Below are 27,525 nucleotides of genomic sequence, written 5' to 3'. Positions count from 1 at the left end.
TTTTCTTTTTTAACAGTTTAAGAATGGAAAGCAAAGATTCTATTCCTTGGCAATAGTTTTCTTTTTAAAAAAAGAGACAATGGGGAAAAAAGGCAAGGAAGCCTTTTGTACAACTTATTTGGTTGTTCCTTTGTAGTGATGCCACCTTTCAAGGCTATAAATAGAACTGCAAACAAGCTGCAAACAAGGTTCTCCTCCTCTATGCTTATGAGGCCTGTAAAGATGAGCACAAACCAGTTCATCCCAGTTTGTTCCAGTTCATAAAGACAGCAGTGCAGGTACTGTCCCGCCTGCTCTGGCTCAATCAGCCACTCTCACCAGTCCGAGCGTGGTAGCTTCCTGCACCTCCTCAACTGATCTTCCAGTCCCGGCAACAGTTCAGGCTTCTCTGTCCTATCCTCTTGGCTGATCTCCCACTCAGACAAAAGAGTGGGGCAGAGAAGTCTGTGCTCCTTCTCAAGATGGAGATGAGCCAAGGAGGTGGGAAAAAGCAAGCAAACTGGCCCTGGATGCAGGGGAGGGGGGCAGCAGCACCTGTGCTTCCACGTTTACAGACTGGAAGAACTGGTTCATGCCCATCTCTAGTGGCCTGGCAATGTGAAACAACCCAGGGCAACAGTCACTCAAGTCTTTCTTGGAGGAGAGAACTCAGAAGGTGATTACTGCAACGTGCTCTTTAAGGGGCTGCTGATGGAAAGTGTCAACACGTCCAAAATGCAGCAGCCGGATTGCTGACTGGGGCTGGTTACAGAAGGATCCCGTGACCCTCCTATTACAGCAGCTCCACTGGCTGCCGATCAGTTTCTGGGCACAATTCAAACTCCTGGTTTTAACTCATAAAGCTCTAAATGGCCTGGGTCCAAGCTATCTCAAAGATCGTATTATGAGCCGTCTCGGATGTTAAGATCATCCTTTCTCTTGGTCCCAGCACCGTCACAGGTGCATTTGGTGGGGACGCGGGAGAGGGCCTTCTCTGTTGCTGCTCCCAGACTTTGGAACTCCCTCCCACTGGAGATCAGGCTGACCTCGTCTTTGCTGTCCTTCCACAAGCAGGCCAAAACCTTTCTCTCCAGGCAAGCCTTCCCTCAGTAACTAGCTACCTGTTTGTGATTTTTATGTATTACTGCTTTGACTGCAAATGCTTCTGTTGTGGTTAGTGCTAATCAACAGAACAAAGTGTGCTACAGATTTTCATGTGTGTGAAAATAGAAACTTTGCAGCTGGTCTTTTTAAAATTGCCTGCCTCACCATGCAGAGAGGACAAATTTAAAAATCAAGGAAGCAAGGAAGGAGAATTTACTGTGAGATGTTAGATGTTGAAAATGGAGAATCAGACCACATGTGCAGTTCAAGGATGATCACGTAATATTTGCTTAAAATAACTTGTTGTTTTGTTGAGTTCTACAGAATTTGTTATTTTAAATGTCTGAATTCTTTACCATTCAATCTTAAATGCCTATTTAGATGTAAAACCTAGTTAGTTCTGTATGGCTCTTTCCCAGTGTAAATTATAAATGCCTGTAAAATTGGTAGAGGTGAAGTCTTTTGGTGCCTCAGTGTGTTACTTTTTTCTTTGCAGAAGCCAAGCACTTCCAAAGTTGTGGTACGGTGGTACTGGAAGACCTTTTCCCACTGTGTCGTTTAGGAAGAGTTCAAAGGCAAGTCAAAGCATTCCCAGACAGACCGACAGGACAGAATGGGAAGAAATGAGGAAGCCATCAATAATCTCTTCTAAAACAACTTCTCTTGGCTGAATATTTGCATCAAACCTGGTCTTATCTGCATGTTCCACTGCTGATCCATAGGCAGCAAAATCAAATTCACATGCAGTTTATTGGTCATCGTTCTCCTTCAAAGTGTTCTGCTGCAGCAGCGACCTTTGAAACGGCTCCTGACAGCTGCAGGTTGTAATGGCAATGTCTCTAGTGCTACCTTATTTGTTGAACTGACTGGATCACAGACCTAACTTTGCAAACAAACAAACAAACAAATAAATACTCTTTCTAAAAAATATGACACTAACCTGAGAACAAAGGCCTGTTGTATCAAAGCTGTGCTTTCTTTCATTCTCTGCAGATGGATTTTAAAGTTCTGAAGTACGATGTACGAGGAAGGTTCTTAGGATGGGAAGATGTGGGAGGGAGAATTTTGCAAGTGAGTTGATTTCTTCCCATCCTTTTTGCATTACCAGTAACGTTTTTGTAAGGAATCCAGGGTGTTAAGTCCAATGTTAGTCTCAACTTTGCTACACCACACTGGTAGAGTGGTTATCAGTTTGGTGTAGTGAACAGAGTGAGGGACTAAGACTCTGGACACCAGGGTTCAAACTCCTATTTGGCCGTAGGAACTCACTGGGGGGAATGGAACTGGTAAAACCACTATAAGTTGGTTCTGCCTTGACATCACATAATGAACTAACCGGAATATAGACCCATTGAAATGAATGAGACAGTCAACAGAAGCATGCACCACTAATGTCAGTGAGTCTACTCTTGTTGGGGCTAAGATTGGATTCAGTCTAATGGGATCATTTAAAAGAGATTAGAGGAAGATTCTTCATAGCCATCTCCCATGTTGTTGCCCAGCAGCTGGTTTTCAAAGGTAGGAAGGCAGCCTGTGAAACAGAGGCTTTGTGTAGCAGCCATAATATTCCTCTTCCACCTTCACGTCAATTTCATGGGCACTCCTGTAGAGACAAGGTTTGAGTGATTTCTGGGGGTGGGATGCAGGTAGAGGCATTAATCACCAAAAAGCATGATGTAGCACCTACCTTCAGGGCTGGCAAATGAGGTCTGGGACATTTGCTATGGCAAACTGCCGACTCCTTCACCCGATGTTTACCACGTTTGCCTGTTACCACTTACCTCTTCTTCTTTTTTTTCCCTCTTGCTCTTAGCTCTGTCCAGGAAGTCAGAACACGTTGGATGCTGCCTTTGTATTTGGAACTTCGTACACTCGGTCTGTAAGTGCTGAGTGTTTTATAGGGTAGTTTATCCTCTGAGCTTAGAAGTAAGTAATTACAGATATGGCATTTCCCCACTAATGGTTACCTTTTAATTCATGGGTAATGTAATGAGTAGTTGTTTTTAAGGGGTAATGAGTAACATCTAAAATACTTAGGTGTTGTGCTTAGTTACTTTGAAATATTATTTTTGAAGGGCATGGTAAGTCTCTTTGAGGGGCATTTTTAAGGCACAGCAGGGAATCGACCTCCCAACTTCTGGCGCTATAGATAGATGCTTAACTCCCTGAACTATCCAGCCAGCTCATACATACTATGCCCTATATACACATTGTGTATATGAAAAGTTGGGTGAATGCTTCTCCCTTGCAGACCAGAGAGGAGGGTATATGAGGGTCATTCTTACTCCCACTCCACTAACTTTCAGCCTTCTGCCTCTGGCCATCTCCAGATGTGCTGAACTTCAACTTGGATCATCCCCAACCTATAGGAACATTCATTGTGCTAACTGCAGATGATGAAAATTGCGGTGTAATCCATCTACTGTAGAGAGAACATGAGGTTGAAGAAGGCTGATTTCTCACCTGTCTCCTTTGTTCTAGTGCGCTCTTGAAGTCTCCGACCTCCTACGAAGTGTCCCCGAACCCATATTTTATGAGCTGTTCTTGCAGTTTGATGACGAGAAAGGGAATGTTGATTTGTGGCCAATCCCTGTAGACAATCCAGCCATACTGACAAATAACCAAGGTGAGATCCTTCTCCCTCCTGGACTTGCAACTAAAAGCAATGGGTATTACTGTCAGAGAAGTGTGACAGTGCTATATTGAAGGAGCAAGGAACAAGTGGGGTTGAGGCAATAGACAGACAAACAGTTGGAATAAGATGTCTGGCCTTCCTTGACTTTCTCTAAGTGACTCTTCTCAGGACCATCTCCTCCTTCACTAAGGTGGTCCTCCTGGAGAATGATGGGTCATGGAGCTTTCCCCCCATGATGGCAGTCAGCCTACCCATGTACAGAAGCCAAGTCCAGCGGCTTCTGTCTCTTAAGTTTGCATTTCTTTTCTTTTAGGGTGTCCTCTTCTTAATGAATTTGTTGGAGGAATAAACCTGTCTTGTACCTCATATGAGCATTTGGAATGATTACTTGTATTTGACACCTAATGCCACTATTCATTCCACTCGCTGCACTCTGCTAGTATAAAGACCACAAATTCCTGCACGTATAGTCCACGAAACCTCTTACCTCTTCCTGATTCCTCACTTTCATGGATCAATATCTCGTTTGATGGAGCCTCTTTCCTGCAGAACATCAGCCCATGCCACCCATTCTTCTCAGGCCTTACATCTCCAAGTGGCCATGCCAAGAGAGGCCAAGAAGACTGTCACCAGAAATTGTGCCTTCTCGGTGGTGGCCCCATCCTTATAGAGTGGGCTCCTGGTAGAAGTACGTCAGGCCGCCTCCCTCCCATACTTCAAGAGCATGCTAAAGATTGTCCTGTTTCAAGAGCATCCTCTTGGTTCATGCTGGTTCGTGTATCGGCTGGGATGCCCACTCAGTGCTGGCAGAGCTCAGAGAAGTGGTGACCGCACATTCAGCCACTAAACGAACCACTGAACTGGTGGTTCTTACCTATCTCTAGTTCTCAACTTTCATCCCATTCAAATGTTTAGCCTCCAGCCCAAACACAGCCTATGTTCAAGGAATATGGATGTTGAAATACAAAATACCTGGAGGCTGAAAGGTTGGGAGCCACAATAGACTGTAGTATCAAGGGAGTGGTATTGTACATCCTAGCACTAAGAGATTCTCATCCGTCTCTCCTCCATCTCAGCTAGTGTTTCTGAATGCAGTAAAATAGAAATTACTTCCTCTGAAAGCAGTTTGGTAGGCTGTTTGCAGATTGTATCAGACGCTGCATCATTCTCTTCCTCTGAGTGACACACGTACAGACTCTACAGCTTGATCACTCTCTCCTTCGCCCATGTTTTGCTCAGCATTTCCAAATTCTGGGGCGCTCAGAAGATTCTTTCTGGTTGACGGGCTCTCAGGCAGAAAAGCCAACTTGACAAATGCTCCAGCATCTGTTACACTTGCAGCAGAATTGCTCCTCAGGTAAAACAAAAGTAAATGAGCAAAATTAATGTCCGGATGTGTCAGATGTGAGTTAGGAATGAAACATTCTTTAATTATATTTCTACATTTCATCATTTTAATATTTGCTTTGTTCACCAACCCAGAGAGCTGTGGCTGTTTGGTAGGACAGACATGCAGGCGAAAATTGGTAAATGATGGACAGAAAAAGTGTTTCTGTAAGCAAATGTCCTTCCTGCTTCGATCTGACGTGTGAAATTATTGAGAAGAGGTAGCAGTGTTAATCTGTGCAGATCAGGCAAAAACAAAAGAAAAACAAAAAAATGAAGACGTCAGAAACGTCGTGGAACCTTAAAGACAAATTGATATCTTTTAATGTGAGTTTTCATGAACAAGTCCACTGTCTGATAAAGTGGACTTGTCCACAAAAGCTCACATTAAAATATATTGGTTAGTCTTTAATGTGAAATGATTTGTGTATCTCAGTGAATGCATTAAGCAAGCAGATCGGGAGCTTTCGAAAATTTTGTTAGAGGCTGCAAATATCCGGATTAGAGATGGGTTTGGTGGTTCCCAGCCTTGCTTCCCCCAGTGGGCTCTTACTCAGAGGCAGTGGGGCTTCCATGCCCCACCTTTTCTAGGTGCTGCTCTGAGTGGGTGCCCCCCCACCCAGGAGATGGGGCTGGGATAGCACTGAACACCCGTCCATCCAAAGGATGAACTATCCCTAATCCTGATTTTAGTGTTGGGCATGTAAACCTGACTGTCCTGCACAGAGAACAGAGTTGCGCGAATGTGTGCGTTTTTTGGACTGCAACTCCCAGAATGCCCCAGGGAGCATGGCTGTTGCCTAAGGAATTCTGGGAATTTTGTACCCAAAAATGCAAATCTCCACATCTCAAAGAAAAAGTGGGCAAAGGCTTTGAGAAACTCCAGATAAAACTCAATACAACTTAAATTATGTCTTCAGCTTTCAAATGGTTGTTTTATGAGGTGCAGATAGCATTGGGGGGGGGGGATAATAATGATCAGGAGCGCAACAGGCAGGGGGAAGGAGCTTAACTCTCTTCTCTGATGAAACATATAAAGCTGTTGTTTGCATAAGGAGGAAATCACCAGTCAATACCCGTGAGAGTTTCTCCAGGGGTTTCAAATAACCCCAGGGAGACAAGGACCATGGGTTTCGGAGTCTGAAAAAGAGTGAGGCTCCTTCTCCCTGCTCTCCATGGTCCCTTGGATAGTCTGGCTTCCCCAGAGGCTGTCTGCCAAAAAAAAAAAAAAACCAAACAAACAAAACCCCAACTGTGCATCTTAATTACTTTCATGCTATTGATGTGACATTCCATTTCTGCCTCGAGTAATGGGTCGATCAGCTTCCTGAGAGCCTGAGAAGTTCAATCAACCTCAGTTTCTTTCTGCCAAATTAACACCCTTCTTTTCCCTCACAGCTCATTTTCCCAGTATAGGTGCTTAAGTTTAATGACTTGTTGTCCCCTTAATTGGTCGCTCCTTCCTCCAGTTCATCTTCTCCATCTCTGCTTCTTTTTTCTGGCACTTCATGCAGCATATCCTTGCCAACTAGTAATCCCAGAGCCAACCCTCCTTTCCTGCTGACGGTGAAATATGCCACGCAGAGCAACCCTGGCGTCATCCAGGCAAGTGTGTGTGTGCATGTTGTGAAAGGCTTGGCCTCCCACCCACTCTAGTAGCTAGTGGGGAAGAAATACGCACGTGTCTAGCAGCAGCTGAAAATGACACAGCTCTGTTGCCGCCGTCAAGTTTCCCCTTCCCTCCAGGCCTCTGGCTGCTGTTTCTTCAGCAGGTGTTAATTAAAACTGGGTTTGTGTGGTTGGATTATTGCGAAGGTTGGAAGCAAAGGTCTCTGTTTCACCTGGCTGGATGCCCTGACCCTTCCCTCGGGTGGCTTCTCTCCCTGGTGTCCCCAGGTAAGACAGGGGTACAGGTCCCACGTGGCCTGCTGAAGCTCTCAGGACTCCCACAGTGTCCCCAGGCCTCTTTCCATTGCCACAAAAATAAAATCAAATACATTCAGCCCCCAAACGCCAAGGGATGTGTGATGCTCTATTTGAAGGCTGTAGGACCACCCCTGCATCTTTTAAACTTTTGCAATAAACTTCCAGTCACTTCTGAGAGGAGGGGAGGAGAAAAATATAACCTTCTGGGAGTTGCACAATGGCATGGGGTCAGGTGGGCTTCGCACCAGGAACATGCGTGTGTTTTTGCTTGGACCCCCAGCTGCCATCAGGGGCTACTTCCTTTTCCTGCAGCTTGGCCGATCATAAGGCAAGAGGAATACCAGCCCAGCCTGGCTCCAGGAGAGCACAATTTAGGTGTCTGTCCTAAATCGTGAAAATCCCAAAATGGACAATTCTGGGATTTAGAGTTCAAATAAAAGGGAATGCATCTGCCTGCTCTGTACTCTCCCCCAGCTGTCCTCCTAAAATCTAGTTAACTGGGCAGTGGGGGGAGAAATCTTCTCTCAGAGAGCCTCTGCCAATTGCTTTAGGTGATGGACATCAGGCCCTGAGATTGTGCTCACAACCTGGACTCAATCCCAGGTAGCCGGCTTGAGGTTCACTCAGCCCTCCATCCTTTTGAGGTCAGTAGATGGAGCACCCAGGTTGCTGTGGAGTGGGGGCAATGTGTAGCCTGGGTGATTAAAATGCCAACCCCCCAGAGACTGCTTTAAGCTGTATGAGGCGGGATATAAGCAGCACTCTTTGCCTTTGCTTTCTTCTGTGCCGTCAAGTTGGAACTGACTTATAGCAACCCTAATAGGGCTCTCAAGACAAGTGAGGTATTTAAGGAGAGATTTTACCAGTTCCGCTCCCCCAATGAGTTTCCTTGGCCAAGTGGGGATTCGAACCCTGTTCTCCAGAATCCATGTCCATCACTCTCTCCACTACACCACACTGGGAACCCAATGCTGTAGGTAAGGTTTGGTATTAACCCTGGTTTTAGGCATTGGGAGGGGCACTTGGAACTGATTTCCTACCGATACCATATTTCTACTGTGTGATTGAAAAAAAGGACTCTTCCAGCTGTATGAGTGACATACAAAAGCATTCAGATGCTTTATAATCTTAGCCCATTTTTTGCATAGATTTTCTGAAGATAGTGGATGTCATAACCTCAGCTGAGGTCTGGTTGGCAGGCCTGCAGATGGCATACCTCGTTTTTTTCCCTTGGTACCTTTTCTTTGTGTTACTTCTTTACAGGCGTCGTTTTCGGTCGCTTACCTTCATGATCCTGGAACAGCTCAGCAAGCCACCAATGTGAGTCACAGTCATGGCAGGATTCCAGGGGCTAGTCGTGTGTTGGCTTTGGGGAGCTTTGCTGAGCCAAATAGTCGCTTTAGGGTGGCCCCATGGCATGTGCCTTCCAGCAACCCGAGTCCTCTGACAGTTGGACCCCAAGCAAGTTGCCATTTGTGATTTTAGCTCTTCGTTTGTATGATTTTCGTTTAGTTTTAACTATTGGTTTGGCAAATCTTGCAGCTTGCCCACCTTCCCCCAGAGTGTGGACTTCTAAATGATTAGACTCTGCAAGACTCCAGAGTTGTAAACTATTGTTCAATTAATGCGATTGTCAGTAGAGTGTACCATTGGACTGATCTGGAACTCCTTCCCATGGGAGGCCAGGCTGGCCCCCTCATTGCTGTCCTTCCTCAAGCAGGCAGAGATCTTTCTTAGGAGAGAGGTGGGGTTAAAAAATATTTTAAATAATTATAAGGGAAATAAAATAAAGATGGTTAGCCATCTTGGAGTCCTGTAAGGAATGGCAGGATGTAAATCAGGCTCAGACTGTATTGTGATCCAGACTAGGACTGTATCGTGACTAGGACTGACCAAGACTAAGACTATCGTGACTAGGACTGATCCAGACTAGGACTGTATTGTGAATTAAGTGTTTTCCCTCATTTCCCCCAAGTGTTTCACCCCAAATCCGCTCACCTTCCTAGCTGGGCATACATTCTCCGTTAGACATGAGATACACACAAAACGCTGTTTGGTCAGGGCAGAAAGAGACAAGTAGCCAGCTTTGCAATTGGAAGATAAACGTTTTGCTTCCAAAAATGTATTTTTTTCAAAACTTTTACATCTCTGCAATCAATTTGCAAATGGACCCATGCTTATCTTCCAGTGACCAAGACTGAACTCAAGTGAGTTAATGTGAAACTTGCCAAGCTACACAATGTAGTGGTAGGAGAAGCAAGGCTTTTTTCATTCTTAAGGGAGTTCCATTTCTAACTGCAAAGCGGCCCTCTCCTCTGTTTGTGCCCTCTGTCTGGTCTCCATAACACAATGTTTGTTTTCTCTGCCTCTTCCTCTCCTCTTCGCAGATTGCATTTGGAGTCCTAGGATTTCTGGCCCTCCTCTATGCTTTGCTGGAGACCAGCAGTTGGGCTCGGCGATCGCGGCTTCCAAATATAAATTTGATGGTAAGAGTTTAGAGTTGCTTTACTTCCCATTTACAAGCTGATGGAAATGCTGTCGTGCCTCAGACCAAAGAATGATAATTGGTTCACTTTTAATACTTGTCTCACAGGAGTGAGAGCTGTTCTTCTGCATGCCTGTACATCGCTGGCAGGTACCAATGCTGCTAGGTGCATGAGGTCTGCATTCGTAATGCACTTCCCTCTTGATTTGTCCTTTTTTATTTATATATCTATTTATCACACTTTTAAAGTGCCCAGCAGCCAACATTCTGTGATTGGCACACAGTCTGTTTTAAAAATATAAATTGAAACAATAATTCAATGTCTTGTCTGTGCCTGGGTGGATTTCATGCATCGGAAGATGCTGACAGTAATCAACAAAACTCATGCTGAAATAAATCTTATAGTCTTAAAGGTGCCCCAAGACTCTCCTTTTCCTTTTTTGTTATAGAAATAATGCATAAAAACCATGGCTAAAGAGGTAGAATAAAATAAACAAGATAAAATCAGTAGCAGAGAATAAATCATTTCAGCCTATAAAGCCCAATTAAGTTCAGCAGCAGAATAAAAGTGCAAAGGCACAGAAATATTCCATAGATCGGACAACCCCAATTGCTCCTTCTTACTTCAAGAAATTTTATTCTGTCTAGAGGGAAAATATTTTATTTTGCTTTATTGTGCAGCTCATCGTTCAATTCTTTGCCTACTTTGCTGGATCTCTGGCAAACATCTTCTTCATTGTCACGCTTGGAATTGGTATTTATTGGCTCATTGTTTTCAAGGTAAATAATTCTCAAGACCAGATTTTTCTTGCATGCCCCTGATAGTCTGGATGGACATGACAGTGAGCACCTCGTTAGAAACAGGGCTCCCTCAAGAGGTAAAAGATCAGCCTACTTTGCATCTTATAAATCAGCTTGCTTTGGTTCTGGGGTGATCATCTGGTGGTAAAGATGAACATCGTTTTGAAGTCTAATTGCTTAGGCACACAGTGTTAAAGGAAGTATATTTCTGGAAGGAACATGTAGTTAGGCTTACAATAGCAAAGATGGCGTTTCTGTCCAGTTTGATTCTTAGACAACATGTCTTGCTTACTCTTGGAGTAGTTTTCAACAGCACTGCTTTCCAGGAAAAAAAAAAAAACAAGAATAACCACCTATGTGATCCCAGGTTGTACCCTTGAAGGTAAACTGCTGAGGCAGCAGGTACCTAATTAAAAAGTTAAGATGATATGTGAAAGCCCCACCCCAAAGACTTATGTGCAGGGAATCATGTTCAGTATCTTTTTCTTATTTTAAACTGTTCTTCCTTAGGGTCAACAGGTTTCTGCTGTTGAAGTGATGCTGCCAGCTGCTGGGAGCCAAATAGAAACCAACTTCATTATCTATGTGTTATGTGCACTTGCGTTGAAGGTAATTGCTTTCACAGAGGTAGACGTTAGAAGCAGAGTTTGGGAAATTTACTTCCTAGGCTCCAACTCCCAGATTTGTTTGTATTTGTTTTATTTTTATACTGCTTGACTTAGTGGCTAAGCACTGCTTGGGGTATTCGCGAAGGCTTTCATGGCTGGAATCTATTGGTTTTCTCAGCTAAACCATCCTGAAAGTTGTTGTAACCTTTCCTCAAGGGGTCCTTGATTTTTCTGAAGCTTGCCCCAAACTGAGTCGAAAATCCAACTCAATTTTGAACCAAAAAGGGGCTCTCTTGTCCATTTTGGTAAGGCTCTCTGTCTGAGGGCCAGACGGCATCTTACTGACAGCCCATCATCAGAAGGGGGAATTCCATAATGGCTGAAAATATCAGATTTTCGCATCTTCAGTACTTTGCAGGTTGCCTTGTCTGTGTGATTCGGCACTGAGTAAGGGCAGGTTTCTGTTCTACCCTGTTTCCCCGAAAATAAAACCTAACCTGAAAATAAGCCCAAGTATGATTTTTCAGGATGCTCCTAAGCCCTAACCCAAAAAGAAGACCCAGTTAAGTGAAAACCCATGCTCTGCCATTGTGCAGCAACCAGAAGAAGATGACATGACTGTATTTGAATAAATGTAGAGTGTTATACATGAAAAAAAAAAATAAAACATCCCCTTAAAATAAGCCCTAATGTGTTTTTGGAGCAAAAATTAATATAAGTCCCTGTCTTATTTTCAGGGAAACACAGTAGTGTGATTGCTCAGTCATAAACATGGGCCTGAATCATGCTTTTGGAACACTAATGCCTTTCAGCTTCAAAGGACAGGTTTTCTGTACTGTCTGTCTTGACCCCCCCAGATCTTGAAGTTTTGAGAGCCACAGAGAGGAATGTCACAGCTTAAAACTTACCTGAACCTGTCTTAATGTCACTGAAACATACTCCTTTGTGGATGCTTTTGTTTTAGACTTTGGATGTCATACATATTTTGGTAAGCCAGCTAACGGTATCCATTTTCCTGATCGACTGGGAGAAGCCAAAGGAGAAGCGAGTTTTGAAAGCAGGTCTGTGTTGCCTTTTGGAAGCTAGTTTCCATTCTGTGTAAGTTTTCCTCTCTTGGGATTCAGGCAGCTGGGCTTGGGGAAAAATAACTTGTAAAAAGCAAATATTGCAGAGATAGGGAAGCAGTGTCTTGAGTCAGCAAAAAAGGATACAAATGTGGGATGAGGTGATACCGGAGAGAGCAAGCCTTTGGACCAAACCATACATTGTAAGGGAAAGCAGGAATTCCAGTGCATTGAAGGTTAGGGTTGGAGTTTGGATTTAATGTGTCATGAATATCTTGACCTCATAAAAAACCTACAGCCCCCCGAATTGGGCTCACTTACTGACAATTGGATCACATAATTTCTGCATCACTGCATCATAGTTAACTGAAGACTGTCACGGGTGTGTCACTTTGGCTGGGACAAAAAAAGGCAAAAAACAAGCCAACATATTTTGTCCCAGCTGTTCCCAAGAATGCATGGGTGCAAACCATCAACGGTTCAGGCAGACTGTGCTGCGGGGTGCCTCAGTTCTAGAACTAGTTTTGAGTCTACAAAACAGAATTTTAAAAAAAATTAAAATTACATTGTCAGACTGAAATGTCCTGTCCTATGTACAACGGTTAAGCTAGATGATAATGAAATGTAAAAAATGTAGTAGGAATCTGAACATGAATTAAGATCCGAGGAGATATGGGAGCAGAGTTAGAGACCGGCATCACTTGTGGGTGAGAGCTACCAAAAGGCAGAGAATGGGCTGCGATCCACTCACAGATCCCTGATAGGCAAGGAAATATTATGCAGTACCATGTCAGGCTTTCATAATAGCTTTGCGGCTCAGATTCTGTGGTTTTAGTTCAAAATGCAGTCTTTGCTATCCCTCCCACTGCCATGAACACACTGTTACATCATTAAAGCAATCAATCGTTCATAATTTATTTGTCACCCTGGGGCTCCTTAGTTCCTTGCAGCCCGGAGCCTGGAAACCCTGAAACCCACTAAGCTAAGCAGAGGGTGATCTTGAAGGTGGCAAGTTCTTACTTCAAGAAAGAAAGAAAAAAAAGAAATAAGGATCTGTTACCTATAGCACATGGCACAGCTGTTATGCAATGCTCGCTTGTTTAATTAACGTCAGTAAATCACATCAAGAAGGCCCTTGGTACTACTGGGAAATCAGCAGGTGTCTGTTCCATGAAGCAGCTTGCCTCAAATCATAACGATTTCATATTGGGAAGTAGTAAATTAGCATAAGCAAGGGCTTAAGGAAACCCAGGGCACTGAGCCTTGTACGGTGCCAAGAATCCAATAAGCTGATGTGGAGTCTTCAAACAAAGTGAATTGTTTTGGCTTGCTTCTGTTTTGCTTCGTTTTTCTCCCTTCTGCTTCTTCAGGAGATCAGGGGGCAGCTTCCTCCGTGAGTGCTTGGAGAACGTTTTTGATAGCGAACGAGTGGAATGAGATCCAGACCCACAGGAAGGTTCATCCTTCACTTCAGTTGTTTGCTGTCTTGCTGCTTTTGGAGGTGAGTAAGAGGTTAAGGAGAAGAAACATCTGCTCTGCAGTCCCTTTGTGAGTGAAGCTAAATAACTGGAGCTGTGGCATTGAAAAAGACCAAGAGTGTGAACTGAGCTAGCTTGGAGAAATTGCTGTTTTGACTACAGCTCCCAGAATCCTTCAGCTAACATGTCCACTAGTAACATATTCCAGACTCCAGTGCGTAGGTTCCCAACCCAAGGGGGTCACAAAGTATTTTCTGTGGGGTCACCAGGCTTGATTGATTGATTGATTGATTGATTGATTGATTGATTGATTGATTGATACCCCGCTTATCTGGACTACGAGTCCACTCTAGGCAGCTTCCATACAAATTCAAACAATAAAAACACAGACAAGTACATGCTGATTCAGTAACAACTACAATTTTTAAAAAAAAAGATAGGGAAAATAAGAGAAAGAAAAGAAAAGAAATTAAGAGCTGGCTGGAGGGAAGGCCTGAATGAACAACCATGTTTTTAATTGGGTTTTAAATTGGGTTTTAAAGGCTTAAGCAAACCAGAGGTTTCTATATGTACGCTTAGTGTATACTTGGGTGAGTTCATTTTCATTAAGAGATGGGAAGAGAGGCAAGCTAAATAAAGTTTATCCTCGCGATCCCCCTTTTCTCAATCAACTTCTACCAATGCATTCCACCAAGCTGAGGAGCCAAACCACCTTCACAAATGGGAAGAAAACACATGTTGGGGGGGGGGAGGATTATTCACCAGAGTTCTTGCAACATCCATCTTGCTGTAACAGAGGGAGGATTGGCTTCTTCTGTCTTCCACACACCGCCTGCGGATGGTTTCTCTCAGCTCCGTGTCAGGGGGGGTTGAAAGGGAGAGTGTGAGGAAAGGTAAACTGCATTAGCAGTGGGGCCCTCCTTATTTGGATTAATTTTATAGTATTTGGATCTGGAAAGTTTTCAGGTAAGCCAGCCTAGGACTTGGGTTATTTTGTTCTCTTTCAATAATATATTGGGGCATCTTTTCTTTACCCTATTTAAAATGCCTTTTTATGCAGATGTGGTGGGAGGGTCCTTGGTTACTTGGCAGGCTAGGAGACACTGCTGTAGTGTATTATGTCACTTACATTGGCACAGTTCTGTCCCCTTGCCCGTCAGTATTGTATCGGCCACGTTAGCTGTGGATTCTGGAAGTTATCACGCTGTAAAGTAACGTTTCCAAGTTCTGATCTTATGCCACTGGCGCTTGGGAGCCCAGCTTGGCAGGACCAGTTGTTTAGTGATGATGAGATACTCGTTCTAAAGTAAAAGCCAACCTTGTCTGCACAAATCTTATAAATGTGAAAATTCTGAGTCATCTTGATGCCCTGCTTGCTATGTGGTTAATTTAGACATCCTCATACTGTAACAACCCTATGAGTATGTTTTCGTTAATCTCATTACACAGGTGAGAATGAGTGAGTGAGAGAGCATCTCCTCGGGAAGACCACCCCACTCATGGCTGAAGATAATGCTCTGTCTAAGTGAGAACCCTAACAATTCTGTTAAATTTCTAGGTGGTGGGACTGAAGAACCTCACATCCCGAGATCTGAGTGTGAATTTGCACCCAGAACCAGATGCTTACCGTGCACCATGGAGCCCCATCCTTCGGTTCGGAATTGCTACTTCAGTTTGGTTGGCCGTGGGACTTGTGCAGGTTATAGTTTTCTCTGAGTCTGGGGTGCCCTGGGAGTGTGCAGCTTGCCCAAGGCCACACAGGCTGGCTCTACTCACAGGAAGCACAGTGGGTAATGGAATGCCCAATATCTGGCTCCTCAGCCAAATACCTAAACCACTGAGCTATCCAGCTTTGCAACCCTATAGGGCAAATCCTAATGTAATGGTCTTGGTGGGCAGCATCTATAGGCACTTGGCTGTATGTGGAGCATCACTGCCAAAGTAAGTGAAAGGAGCTTTTGTGTGTTCTTGGCTAATTTAGCATCCTATGGTGTGTATGCCATACCTTTCTTACAGGTTATATTTTCTCTTGTGTTATATGAGCGGTTCGTGGAGGACAAGATTCATCAGTTTGTTGACCTTTGTTCTTTGAGCAACGTGAGTTTCATATCACACTACACTGAGAGACAAATGTTGGTCACACATCATTATCCAAAGTTGACTTGTAGTACTGGGGGAATTTTGTGGTCATCTGCTCTTGTGCAGGATCACTAAATGAGAAGAATTCTCAAATAGACCAGATCATGTATGCAAACTTTCTAGGGCCTCTGTCCATTTTATGCAGAGCATTTCCAACCTGCTTTTCAATTGGAATATAATTTCCAAATCAAGTAGCAGCAATAATAATATATAGAACAACTATTTTAAAAGTATATTGATAGCAACAAAATTATAAACTTAGACACAGCATAAAAACCAGTTGCCAGTCACTTCCCCACTCTTAAACTTCTAGCAGTCAAGACTGCAATGTTGTAATATGGACTGCAGATTTTAAAACTTGTTTTGAAATTATCTTTCATTATTGTTTACACTCTTCTTAATTATTGTTTGTGTTTTTTGAAAAATGACTTTCAAAAACTTTTTTAAAATCTGTCTCTCAACAATGTTTCTATCAGTAGATAAGAATGTCAAATAAATAAAAATGGAAATGAATACAACAGATTAAAAGCATTCAATAAACTACCCTGTTGTGGTGGTGGTGGTGGTTGTTGTTGTTGTTGTTGTTGTTGTTGTTGTTGTTGTTGTTGTTGTTGTGTCTTGTCAAGATGCCTTCAAATTATGGAGACCCTGTGAATGAGTTGTAGAAGGGGTAGCCGTGTTAGTCTGTGCAAGTAAAAAAAGACAGAGACGTGGTGGCACTTATATCTGATGAAGTGGACTTGTTCGTGAAAACTCACATTAAAAATATATAAAGAAGTTAGCCTGTAAGTGCCACCATGTTCTTGTCCTTTTTCGCTCTTCGTTTTTATTTTGGTTTCGCCTGTAATGCCTGTGGATGAGCCATCTCCAAAAGCACCCTGTCCTCAGCTGCCCTACTCAGCTCTTGCAAACCCAAGCCTGTGGCTTTCTTAGGGGAGTCCGTCCATCTCCCATTGGGTCTTCCACTTTTCCTGCCACCTTCCACCTTTAGAAGCTATACTAAAATGCCTGGACATCTTTAAAAAGGAAGTCTTAATCTGGTGCTTAAAACTGAATTGTGAGGGTACAATATATGTATCCCTGTGGTTTTACCCCCCATGCACACACATGCCCTACTATGTCAAGTATGGTTAACTGTGCTAGACTGGAGTCTGAAATGAGCTCAATTAATGCACTTTTGATTGTAGGGCAACCTTGGAAATACTATTTGCCAGCTGTCATAATATCCTGTGTCATGTTTACCTCTCCCTGCTCCTGTAGGTGTCTGTGTTCATCTTGACCCACAGATGTTACGGTTTCTATATCCATGGGAGAAGTGTGCATGGAAATGCAGATGTTGATATGGAGACTATGCATTCTTACCTTAGGAAAGAGGAGGTACAAATGGCTACTGAAAGACCATAACTTGTTAAATTGAAGGGTATCCGGGGTAGGATGTATAGAAATTATTTATTTATTCACTCACTCACTTTTGTTTCCTGCCTTTCCTCCAGTGAGGTTAAGGTGACACCTATTGCTTTTATTATTTTTATTTTATTTAACTATCACTACACATTGGCTCTCTCATTACATTTGCCCCTCACTGTTCTGTCATAAGTTGAGCATTGCTCTCTGCAGCATTATTATTCCAGGAAATAAGATACAGTGGTGCCTCGCAAGACAGTTGCCTTGCGGGACAATTAATCCGCAAGACGATTAGTTTTTGCGTTCTCTCTTGTGCTTCGCAAGATAATGGTTTCCTATGGACGATTTTTGCAAGACAGCGATTTTTCCATTGGAAGGCATTAAATAGATTTCAACGCATTCCAATGGGAAACCGCGTTTCGCAAGACGATGTTTTCACAAAACAGCGATTTTCACAGAACGAATTAACATCGTCTTGTGGGGCACTACTGTATAGGGGAAGGGTGTCTGGGATCAGGATGGTTTGAGCTATGGCCACCAGAGCTTAAGCAATGCTTAGGAGTAGGGGTCTTGAAAAAAATATTACTATAATAGCACTCTCACTGTCTTGTGTTTAATATCTGTACCTTTGTTTTAATTTTATCTTACAGGAAAACCTTTGTCCTCTTAGAGGTCTGGAGGCACATTCTGATGTGCAAACATTTGAGATGCTTCTCACTGACAGTACCCGAGCATTTTATGAGAGAATAACCCTAGCTTTAATGGAGGTAAAGTTCTTGATCCTGTTTTGCCAATAAGTGGTAGGCAATGCAATGATTTGTCTGGATAAAGTTGCCCTTCTGTACATTCTTATGCCATACATTCTTATGGTCGCTGAGAGACTGGCTGTAAATCCATGCAGCAAATCATCCATCCATTTACTGCGATGCATCACAGGAAGCTATCTAGATTTTATGCTATCGTTTCACCTGTTTGGTGCGTGTGACAGCAGCAAGATCCAAGAACAGCTTCCCAAGAATGGCAGACCCCTTTTCTCGACAACATAAATCAGAGTGTTGCCTGAAAGTTCTCGTCACTTTCTTTCCTCTCCTTTTTAAATTGCAGTTTCTCAAACTACAGCTATGTTGGTCTGTTGCAGCAAAAACGGGAGCTTCTTTCAGCACCTTAAGATCTCCTCAGTTCTTCACTGCTTCCTAGTTCTTCATAGTGAGGACACAAGGCTTCATGTAGAGCAGTAATCTGTAGCAACGCCTGGCACCATCTTCTGGGAATAGAAAAGAGACATTATAGAAAACCTGTTGGTTCTTAGGACTTAAGCAGGAGAATTCCATATGAATTCCATTTCTCCAACATGAAAGTCTACTGGAATCATGTCTCTTTAACACTAGCATGATTCATCTAACAAGAGGTTATCTGTAATCCTATTTTACTTCAGAGAAAGTGGAATCGCATAAGTTATGGCAGAAAAAAAAGCAGCTACCGTATTTTTCGCACCATAAGACACACTTTTTCCCCACAAAACAGGGGGGTGGAAAGTCTGTGCGTCTTATGGAACGAAGAAAACAGATCATATTTTCCTGTTTTCTTCTCCTAAAAAAATGGTGAGTATTATGGAAAGGTGCATCTTATGGAGCGAAAAATATGGTAGTTTGTGAGATGGCAGTCATGTCCCTCACTGAGTAACCAGGAGCATGATGGAACCTTGTTAATTAGCTGCAATTTTCCACTGCAGCTTAATGAACTTCACTTGTTCAAGAGTATAAGCCATAGAGAGGTCTGTCCAATGTCTGTTTTTGCCCCGGGAAGCAAGATCCTTTGCAAAATGAATTAAAAAGATTTCTCTTTATGCTTTTCCATAATCAAAATTAAATGGATGATGAAACATTCCTCCATGGTAGAAAAGGAATTTGCTAATGAAGAGGCAAGTACAGGGAGCAACTAGTAACAGAAGCTGCAAGAAACATGTTTTAAATACCCCCCAAAAGCCTCAGTAGTACTCTGCAGCCTCAAACCGGATCAGCTGGCACAGAAACTGCATTTTAAATTAGGCTTGTTTTCCTTTGCACCGCACAGCACAAATCAGGTCTGGAAATGGATGGCAGGACCACATAAAAAAAATATACATGAATGCCATGAATTGGTAATATTAATTTCAAACACCTTCAAAAAAGGACAAAGGAAAGGCAGCCATTCAAGGCTAAATGCTGGCAAAAGCTTTTATGAACCAAAGTGGCAGATCAGATTAAGGGGGCTGTCAACCACAAAAGGGACGTGGTGGTGCTGTGGGCTAAACCGCAGAAGTCTGTGCTGCAGGGTCAGAAGACCAAGCAGTCGTAAGATCGAATCCACGCAACGGAGTGAGCACCCGTCGCTGGTCCCAGCTCCCGCCAACCTAGCGGTTCGAAAGCATGCAAATGCGAGTAGATTAATAGGGACCACCTCGGTGGGAAGGTAGCAGCGTTCCGTGTCTAAGTCGCACTGGCCATGTGACCACGGAAGACTGTCTTCGGACAAAACGCTGGCTCTATGGCTTGGAAACGGGGATGAGCTCCACCCCCTAGAGTCGAACACAACTGGACAAAAATTGTCAAGGGGAACCTTTACCTTTACCTGTACAATCACAAAAGTTAATGTCATTTATGACAAATGTATTCATCTTTAAGATGCTACAGACATGTTGGTTTTGCTTCTTGATCTGAAGCAAACCTCAGTTGCTTTTCCCTTAGTTTAGCTTGTTCAAGAAACACTGGCTGAAATTATGTTGCTTAGTGTAGTAAGTCACAGCTAGAGTAGGCCCAGTGAATCAATGGAACTTAAGGAGGAGTTAACTCACCAGATCCCCAGTGGGCATACTCTATTTGCATTTTACTACACGAAGCAACAGGATTTCAGCCGCTGGCTCTTAAGACTCCATGCAACCCTCCTGTTTTTCATCATCCCACCACTCTTTCTTATTGAAAATGTCGTTTGCACAAGGTGAGCGCCTCAGAGCAGCAGGTAAAAATTGGAAGAAGTACATGAAAATAATCTGTTTTTCTCCCAGTCCTCTGCACTGAGTCTTGAATTTTAACAGTCTGTTTAACTTTTCCTTTGGCAGGTTCCACAAGGAACCCATGTCCAGCCGGATCTCAATAAACAAAGACTGAAAAGCTATCATGCCTTGAACCGCTTTCTTATCTCCTTCCTTGAGCATGTGAGTGTTAGATTACTTTGTGTAGAAACTCGTTTCTGCTGGGGAATGTGTATCCAGAGGTGGAGTGGAGCCAAGGCTCTTGTGTTTTAAGGTCCTTTTGAATAGCCGGGACATCATCTGCCACACATATCCCAGACTTTCCTCTACCCACCCGCTCCTTAGCTTAGCTTCCCCAACTGGAAGGGCAGCAGATTTCCCCACAAACAGTGCATTGTTGCAAGCCAGCTGTTTTGCAGTGCAAAGTATTGAAGGGTTCTTTAGTTTTGAATGGGCAATCGAGAGCTGATTAACTCCTTATCGGTTGCTACAAACTGATCCAACTGCAAGCATTTTTGGACTCTCCTTTAAAGGGAGGTAGTTTTACGTGGATGTCAGGATGAACAACTTCATTTCCAAATTATGCTCCACCGGTGATTGCATCCAGGGCTGCTTCCTAAAAGAATGGTTTGCTCTACAGACAAACAGTCCTAACTACAACTTCTAATAGATGAATGGGATAATAACAGGTCCTTTTATGTATGGGAAGTAAGGCCAAGTCATCCTGGAAGAGAGGCCTGTTACAGATAAGTGAAATGCAGATGTGTGGAGGTGTCTGCAGTTGTGTGTCTGTGGGCAGGAAGTCCCAGAATGTTGAGTGGAGAATTCTGTGAGCTGAAGTCCAAACAACAACAACAACAACCGAACGTAAATGGTGTCCCTCTAATAGCTGATGAGGCTCAACTATGGTTTGTCATAATAGCTGAGTCAACAAACCACGGCTAGAGTTTGCTGGATTGAGAAACCATGGTTATGGCCATATTGTGAAAGCCTAGTTGCTTTACATGTGCTGCTCCACTTCTAGAAGCATAGGGAGAGGAACCAGGCAGGGGAAAAAAATTAAATATGGTTTGGGTGTGGTGTTGGAACTGAGCTTTTGTATATTATGAATGTGAATGCACAGCAAAGATAATCAGTGAGACCACAGTTTGGAAGTGTTGCTCATTTGATCTACTGCTTCCAGAATGCATTCTTTGCTGGCTGGGAGAATTTTGGGTTTCATTGTTTTTAAAAGCAACTTTTCCAACCTCTGAACAAGTCTGTTACATATGTAAAAGAAAGGGTCTTGTATGGGTTACCTTGCTACGATGGGCATGTTTTCTGGAAAACTCAAGAAATGGCTCTGAGACAGTTGATTATTGCTGATTGTCAATTCCTGCCTTTGTGTGTTTAAATTCGTTTATTTTCGCGTGGACTCAAATGTGATTGCAACTTTATTTGGCTCATCCTGTCTTGGGGTAACTTTGACAAACTTAATCCTCTGCCTTCTCCCTTAGAGGTACAAAAATATGGACTATGTGGTGAAGGATAAATTTTTCATGGAGCGGATTATGGACATGGAATTCCAGGAGCAAGGGGACATGTCCATTCTCTACAATGGTATTTCACGTTTTATCCTGTAAGAATGGTTTGCAGGCTTCTTTGATGTCCTGTATTGGTCAATAAATAGAATGAAGACTCCATGTTGGAGTGTAAATAGTTCAGAGCCAGAGTAGTTGCTGTGGGAGTGAAAACTAGGACTGATTACCACCTCTGGACAAATGCTGAATTACAAATAAATTTGGAGGTATTTTTGGTCATCTGGGTGTTCCCCAAAGGGAGGCAAGCAGCTCTGATTCTATTCCAGTACAAAAAAGGACTGTCTCAGATTACAATGGAAACTGATTTAGAGGATTAAAAAAAGGTTGGTTGGTTTTTCCCTTTCAAAATCATGCTTAAAATGGGGAAAGGGAAACAGAAAGTAATGGTACCATATAAGTAGACACTGAGCTAATGACTGATGGTGAAAGAAGATTGACAACTTCACTTCCCAAGGAAGGCCAACAATATTTCCTTCACTCTGATTGTTCAGAATATGAAGAGGGTCCCAAGAAGAGGTCAGTTTGGGCTCATATGACATTACACACCACATTTTCCCCCACTTAGTTTCACTGCTTGATTAGCATAGGGTAGATGTTAAAAATTGCATTGATATTTCTCCCTAATACTTTACCTTTATAAATACGTGTGTATGTACATACATGCTAACTCATTGGGTTTCTTTCATCTTGTACAGACTTTTGGTGGTAAATTAAGTTTTGGTATGGAAGAGTCTGTTTGTATTTCTCATCTTTGCCCCCATTTACTATCTCTTAGCAACCAAATGTCTTGCCCTTGAGAACTATAGCTTTGCATACAAATATTTTATTTGAAGTTCGTAAGCACACCTCTCCAGTGCAGGTGGTCTTCATTCAAAATTTAAAATCTTGATTAGAAAACCCCAGTGGGAGCCTTCTCCTTGCGCTTCATGAAAATGTGGTAGCCGGTTCTTTTTGTGACTCAGGGCAATGGGTACTAGCAACTTATTCCCATGAGGAGAGAAAACGGAAAGGACAGAATATGGCACATTGATCCACTCCTTTCCAGCTGGTGGTGTGGGAAGACAGTCCCAGCTCTTTCATGCTCAAAGGGAAAGGATATTCATTAGTATGTTGAGTAGCGAAGAGCAAGGAGAAGCCAATGTTGAAATCGGCTGGTCTCTGAACCTGAAAAACTATGTGATCTACAGTTTAGCAAAGGGAGAACTCCTGTTCACATCTGCTGTGCTGTGTTAATTCCCCCACGAATAAATAGCTGTTTGTAGCAAATGGGGATTTCTGGACCTTTGGCCACAGTCTTGGGTCACAGGAGGTCTAGTCTGGAGGAAAGTGGATCAGCACTTGAACTAGATTGGGAGACACAAGGACAGTCCAGATAGAAGCCCGTACTTCCTTCTGATGGCAGAAGGGTGGCATTTTAATAAATACAGTATATTCCTCCTTACCTAGATGACAAAGCACTGTTCAGCAGAACACTCTTCTACAACCACGAGCTGGCACTACTCCTCTTTGAAACCCTTCTCTTCTGTGCTGTGGATTTGGGGGCAAAAGACTTTGTGCTGGCCGCAATTGTCACCTTTGTTGTACAAAAGGTAACAGGGCTTCTTGGCAGTAGGTATGGGATAAAAAGCCAGGGAAGGTAATGCTTTCATAATGTTCTTGAAATGATGCCTCCATGCCCATTAAGCAGTGAATGTTTTTCCCGCTTTCACATTTGTTATGAGAAGGAGAAATTCCTAGGCGCTGTAGCTCATGAAACTGGCAGGTCAGTAAGCGGGGGAGGAAAAGAGGGACTCTGGCAGCTGGTTCCTAAATCATTTAATTGTTAACAGCTATAAGTTGCAGTGATGGCTGCTTGTATGGGTGGTTTTAAAGAGTCGTTTCGACAGACTGTTGAAGAGAATAGGTTAGTGCCTGTTAGTTGTGCTGGTTTCTAAGACGAGCTTAGGGAAAGTACCCCCTCCAAATGTTTTGGACTACAGCTCCCATCAGCATAGCTAGTGGTGAAGAATGGTGAGAGGTGAGGGTTGCACATTGCTTATTCCTCCTGTTCAGAGACTCTAGATCTGAGATAGTGGCTGGCATCCTGTTGCACAACTTCATACCACCTTCTGACATTACTGTGCTGGGGGGGTGGCGGGTGGCAGGGAACCTTGCAGTCAGTGGGTGAGGAGCTGGGGATCACTTTATGATTGCACAGTGGGCAAGACACTCTACTACATATGTTTCAGCTTCTGCAGATCCTACGGGGTGCCCTTGGAAGGAGGAACCTGGCAGAGAAAACCTTGGTGGAAAAGCAGTTCCTGATCTAAAGCTGGAGGAGCAGCTGCAAGTTTAAGCTTTAGTGTGTGGAACTGATGTGAAGAATGTGGGATTTTGTATCATTTAGTCCTTGGACTGTGGAGTCTGCATCTTTATTATTATTATTATTGAGCAAAAACTCCACTCTGGAACTGCTCTTCAATCTGAATTTAACCACAGAGCATCTGAAGTGATATGTGGTGGGTCTTTGTTGCCAACTATCTTTCTCAGCATACCAATGAAGGGTGATGGTTTCACATACTTTTTTAAAAAATACATATATATTTATTGTATTTTTTCTACTTTTCAATCCATTGCAACCAGAGTGATTTATTACAATATATTCCATTCAATTAATCTTATCTTATACTCTCTAACATAGTATTGATCTAATCTATTCTACTTAAGTTGATGTAGATTTCATCCAGATATAAAGAGGTTCCCATTTATTATTGTCCAGTCTGTCATTTAATGTTTCTGTCAAAATATCCATTTCTGCTAGTTCCAAAATCATCTCAATAAATTCCTTCTTTGTCGGAATCTCTGTCATCTTCCACTTACTGGCATATACAATTCTAGCTGCCGTTATCAAGTATAAGGTCAAGTAGGTCTTGTTTTTTTCAAGTACAGGTGGTAATATATTCAGTAAGAAGCTTTCTGGTGTCAAAGCAATTTTAACCCCTAAAATTTTCTCTATCATTTCATGAATCATTTTCCAAAATTCCTTGGCCTTGTTTTGTAGATGGCATGTAACACCGGAGAAATTAACAAAAATGTATAAAAATGTTTCTAACAAATCACATGTGGTGGATGTGCAGTTTCACATACGTTAAATGGGGTGGCTTCCTGGCAGACATCAATATGAACACTTCTTGTACCAGAAATTTAAGCTTAATTCACTCACCCTTGGGAGTGAATTAGTCCAAAAGCTTTTCCACTAAATGGTCCAACAAGAGGTTCAGCTCACAATTTTATAAGTTTTGGGATTCAGTGCGATACGATGGGCAGACTTTGAGAGTGAAAGGGAAGAAGGTTCATGTTCCACTCCAATGTGGAGTTTGTGGGATAATCTTGGACCTACCACTATCTTTCAGCTTTACCTAAATGTCTGGGCTGTTGTGTAGATTAAATTTGATCAATTTGATTTATGCATCTTTGATTTCCTTAGTGAGAAGGCAGGATAGAAAAGTAAGTAATAAAATAAAGAAGCGTGTATTCAACAGTGATGAAACTCTTGTACTGTGGATGTTAGCTGCCCAGACAAGATTTATGACGGTCTAAATGTCAATGTAAAGATTTACAGTATATGAAGCAAAAATGTCCAGTGTTCAAGCTCAGTTCCAAAGCAGGAAGAGACACCAAAGATCATATTGCAAACATGAATTGATTATGGCAGTGTACGAGGGGCTTTTGCAATAAGATCACTCTGTGCATTACAGTTAGCCTGATGAGACATTTTTGTCAGTGTTGTATCTTTCAAAAGCTACTAAACTTTGTTATCTGAACTGATATCTGTGAAGATTATCAGTCATCCAGGTTAGGTTATCTGGAAATTGAGTCATGGCAACTGGACTTTGTTATTAGGCTGAAACGTTTCTCTACTCACCCAAGTGGCTTCTTCACTCTGAGGAGAGTGGGTAGGAGACCCTTGATATATTCTCCATGTTGGTTTCAGTTTCCCCTGGTCTGAATAGGCTTATTAGATGGACAAAGGACTCGGGGTGAGGGATAATCCCACTTCTGCAGTCCTCCACCCATTGTGGAGAATAACAACCCATGACAGCTGATGTTTTAGCTGATTTAGTAGCTAGTACTGTTTGTGGATGTATCCCCTTCCTTTAAGTGTTCTTCAATTTCTTTTATATTTTAGGATGCAGATGATGGTGATGACAATTCATTGCTAACTACTTTATGTTTTGCAGACTAGCAGCCTATAAATCTTTAAAATGAATAAATGTTCATTCTCTGCTCTAGTTGTTTGTGATATCACTTAAAATTCCCTTTGCTTTTATCTCTTATGAGAATTTTCCTTTCATATATATGGATCCTCGTACACAATGAAACACCATGTGTTTGTTTGATCATCACTTTTTCCTTTCTTCTCTGACATTCCTTCCTGTGTTTTTCTTCCCTGCCCCCGAACAACCACTCCAGCAGCTGTATCGTACATTCCTATGTGTCAGGACAGCTGGGAGATTTTGTTTTTACTTTTTCCCAGCAGACAAACTCCGTGTCCTTGGGTCAGGGATAGGCAAAGTACAGACTTCCAGATGTTATTGGTCTGCTCCCCCCATCAGTTCTAATCAGCATGGTCAATGATGAGGAACGCTGTGAGTTATAGCTCAACAGTGCCGAAAGAGCCATGTTTTGCCCATCCTTGCCCCAGCCTCATAAGCCACCTAGAGTGGACGAGTCGCCCAGATAGGCAGGGTATAAATCAAATAAATAAATAAATAAAGCAAAACCCCAGTGGGAAGGAGAGATGGGCAAGCACAAATGCCCTCTTTGCTTTTTGTTAGGTAAGTTAAATTGCATGCTACCAATGACTTCTGGCCCCAGGCACCATCGCCTCTGGGACTTTCGTTTCCTGTTCTGTTGAATCAACTACACAACCAAACCTGGAATGGATGCTCTCTAGTTCATAGCTTCTGCAGACAGTTGCTGGAGCAGAAGCTAGGATATTAGCAAGAACAGGGTTAGAGAACATTTCTACTGTGTCCCAGCCCACTTTTTCTTAAAACTCATTAGTTGTGGGTCAGGTGGGGCGGAGTGAAAACCCAAAGAAGGTGAGATCAGCCCCTGCTCTTTCTCCTTTTCCTCTCTCTCTCTCTCTCTCTCTCTCTCTCTCTCTCTCTCTCTCTCTCTCTGTGTGTGTGTGTGTGTGTGTGTTAACCTGTTTTCTTGCGCTCTCCTTCTGTGCCAAACAGGCATATCTCACCTTTGGGATACATCATCTTTGCCAGAGAACTGGAGATACTGCATACAGAGGATGACTTCTGAAATTAACCTTAGGGTTGGGGACTACTACAGGCTGCCTACCCTACCCTCTGGCAAGAATCTGCTCCTTAGTGGAAGAGATGTTGTAGTTTTGTCCAGGAAAACTGCATAAGGCTTCATCAAGTCACTGATGCTGCTGTTAAATTGAAAAAGAAGCTAACTTTGGTGTGGGTTCTAATTAAGCACCTAACGAATTTAGTCTCTTGTGTATTCAAGAAGGGGATACAGAATTTTGAAAACTAACTTTTACACCCACTTTAAAGAAAATGGGTTGCACTCTTATTTTGTCTGAGCTCCCCATTGGCACACCTGGGTGCAACTACATGCACATTAAGACCAAGCTAGTGTGGGCCACTTTACAATGGCCTGCCTTCTTACCCAACTCCCTGGCACTGAACCTGTGCCAGGTAAGTGGCTCTTCAGCCTCTTTAACCCTTTCCACAGTACCACATCTGCAGCATCCACCAGATGGTGTGTCTCTGTCTCCACACAAGGGCTGAAAACATGGTATGTATGTATGTATGTATGTATGTATGTATGTATGTATGTATGTATGTATGTATGTATGTATGTATGTATGTATGTATGTATGTATGTATGTATGTATGTATGTATGTATGTATGCAGAGAA

At 42.8% G+C, this 27,525-nt stretch overlaps 1 protein-coding gene across 4 annotated transcripts; it reads left to right on the top strand.

The window, feature by feature from the left end:
* Positions 1-99: 99 nt before the first annotated feature.
* Positions 100-26,355, top strand: LOC110090762 (meckelin). Of its 4 annotated transcripts, XM_078380526.1 has the most exons (19): positions 108-1,658; positions 2,077-2,154; positions 2,897-2,962; positions 3,565-3,709; positions 4,958-5,075; positions 6,619-8,350; positions 9,418-9,516; positions 10,197-10,295; positions 10,827-10,925; positions 11,889-11,985; positions 13,359-13,489; positions 15,025-15,165; positions 15,483-15,563; positions 16,866-16,982; positions 17,660-17,776; positions 20,107-20,202; positions 21,516-21,618; positions 23,046-23,188; positions 23,828-26,355. In XM_078380526.1, exons 7-19 carry the CDS (start codon positions 9,514-9,516, stop codon positions 23,906-23,908), a joined length of 1,308 nt encoding a protein of 435 aa, XP_078236652.1. In that variant the 5' UTR covers positions 108-1,658; positions 2,077-2,154; positions 2,897-2,962; positions 3,565-3,709; positions 4,958-5,075; positions 6,619-8,350; positions 9,418-9,513; the 3' UTR covers positions 23,909-26,355. The 4 variants fall into 4 exon arrangements, with proteins under 4 accessions (XP_078236655.1, XP_078236652.1, XP_078236653.1 ...); XM_078380529.1 differs by lacking the exon at positions 23,828-26,355 and having other exon boundaries at positions 100-1,658; positions 21,516-21,637; positions 23,046-23,185; XM_078380527.1 differs by lacking the exon at positions 4,958-5,075.
* The last annotated feature ends 1,170 nt before the right edge of the window (positions 26,356-27,525 follow it).

Source organism: Pogona vitticeps, chromosome 10 (assembly GCF_051106095.1).
Source record: "Pogona vitticeps strain Pit_001003342236 chromosome 10, PviZW2.1, whole genome shotgun sequence".
Classification (NCBI taxonomy): Eukaryota; Metazoa; Chordata; class Lepidosauria; order Squamata; family Agamidae; genus Pogona; species Pogona vitticeps.
This window is presented reverse-complemented; position numbering and strand designations above follow the sequence as displayed.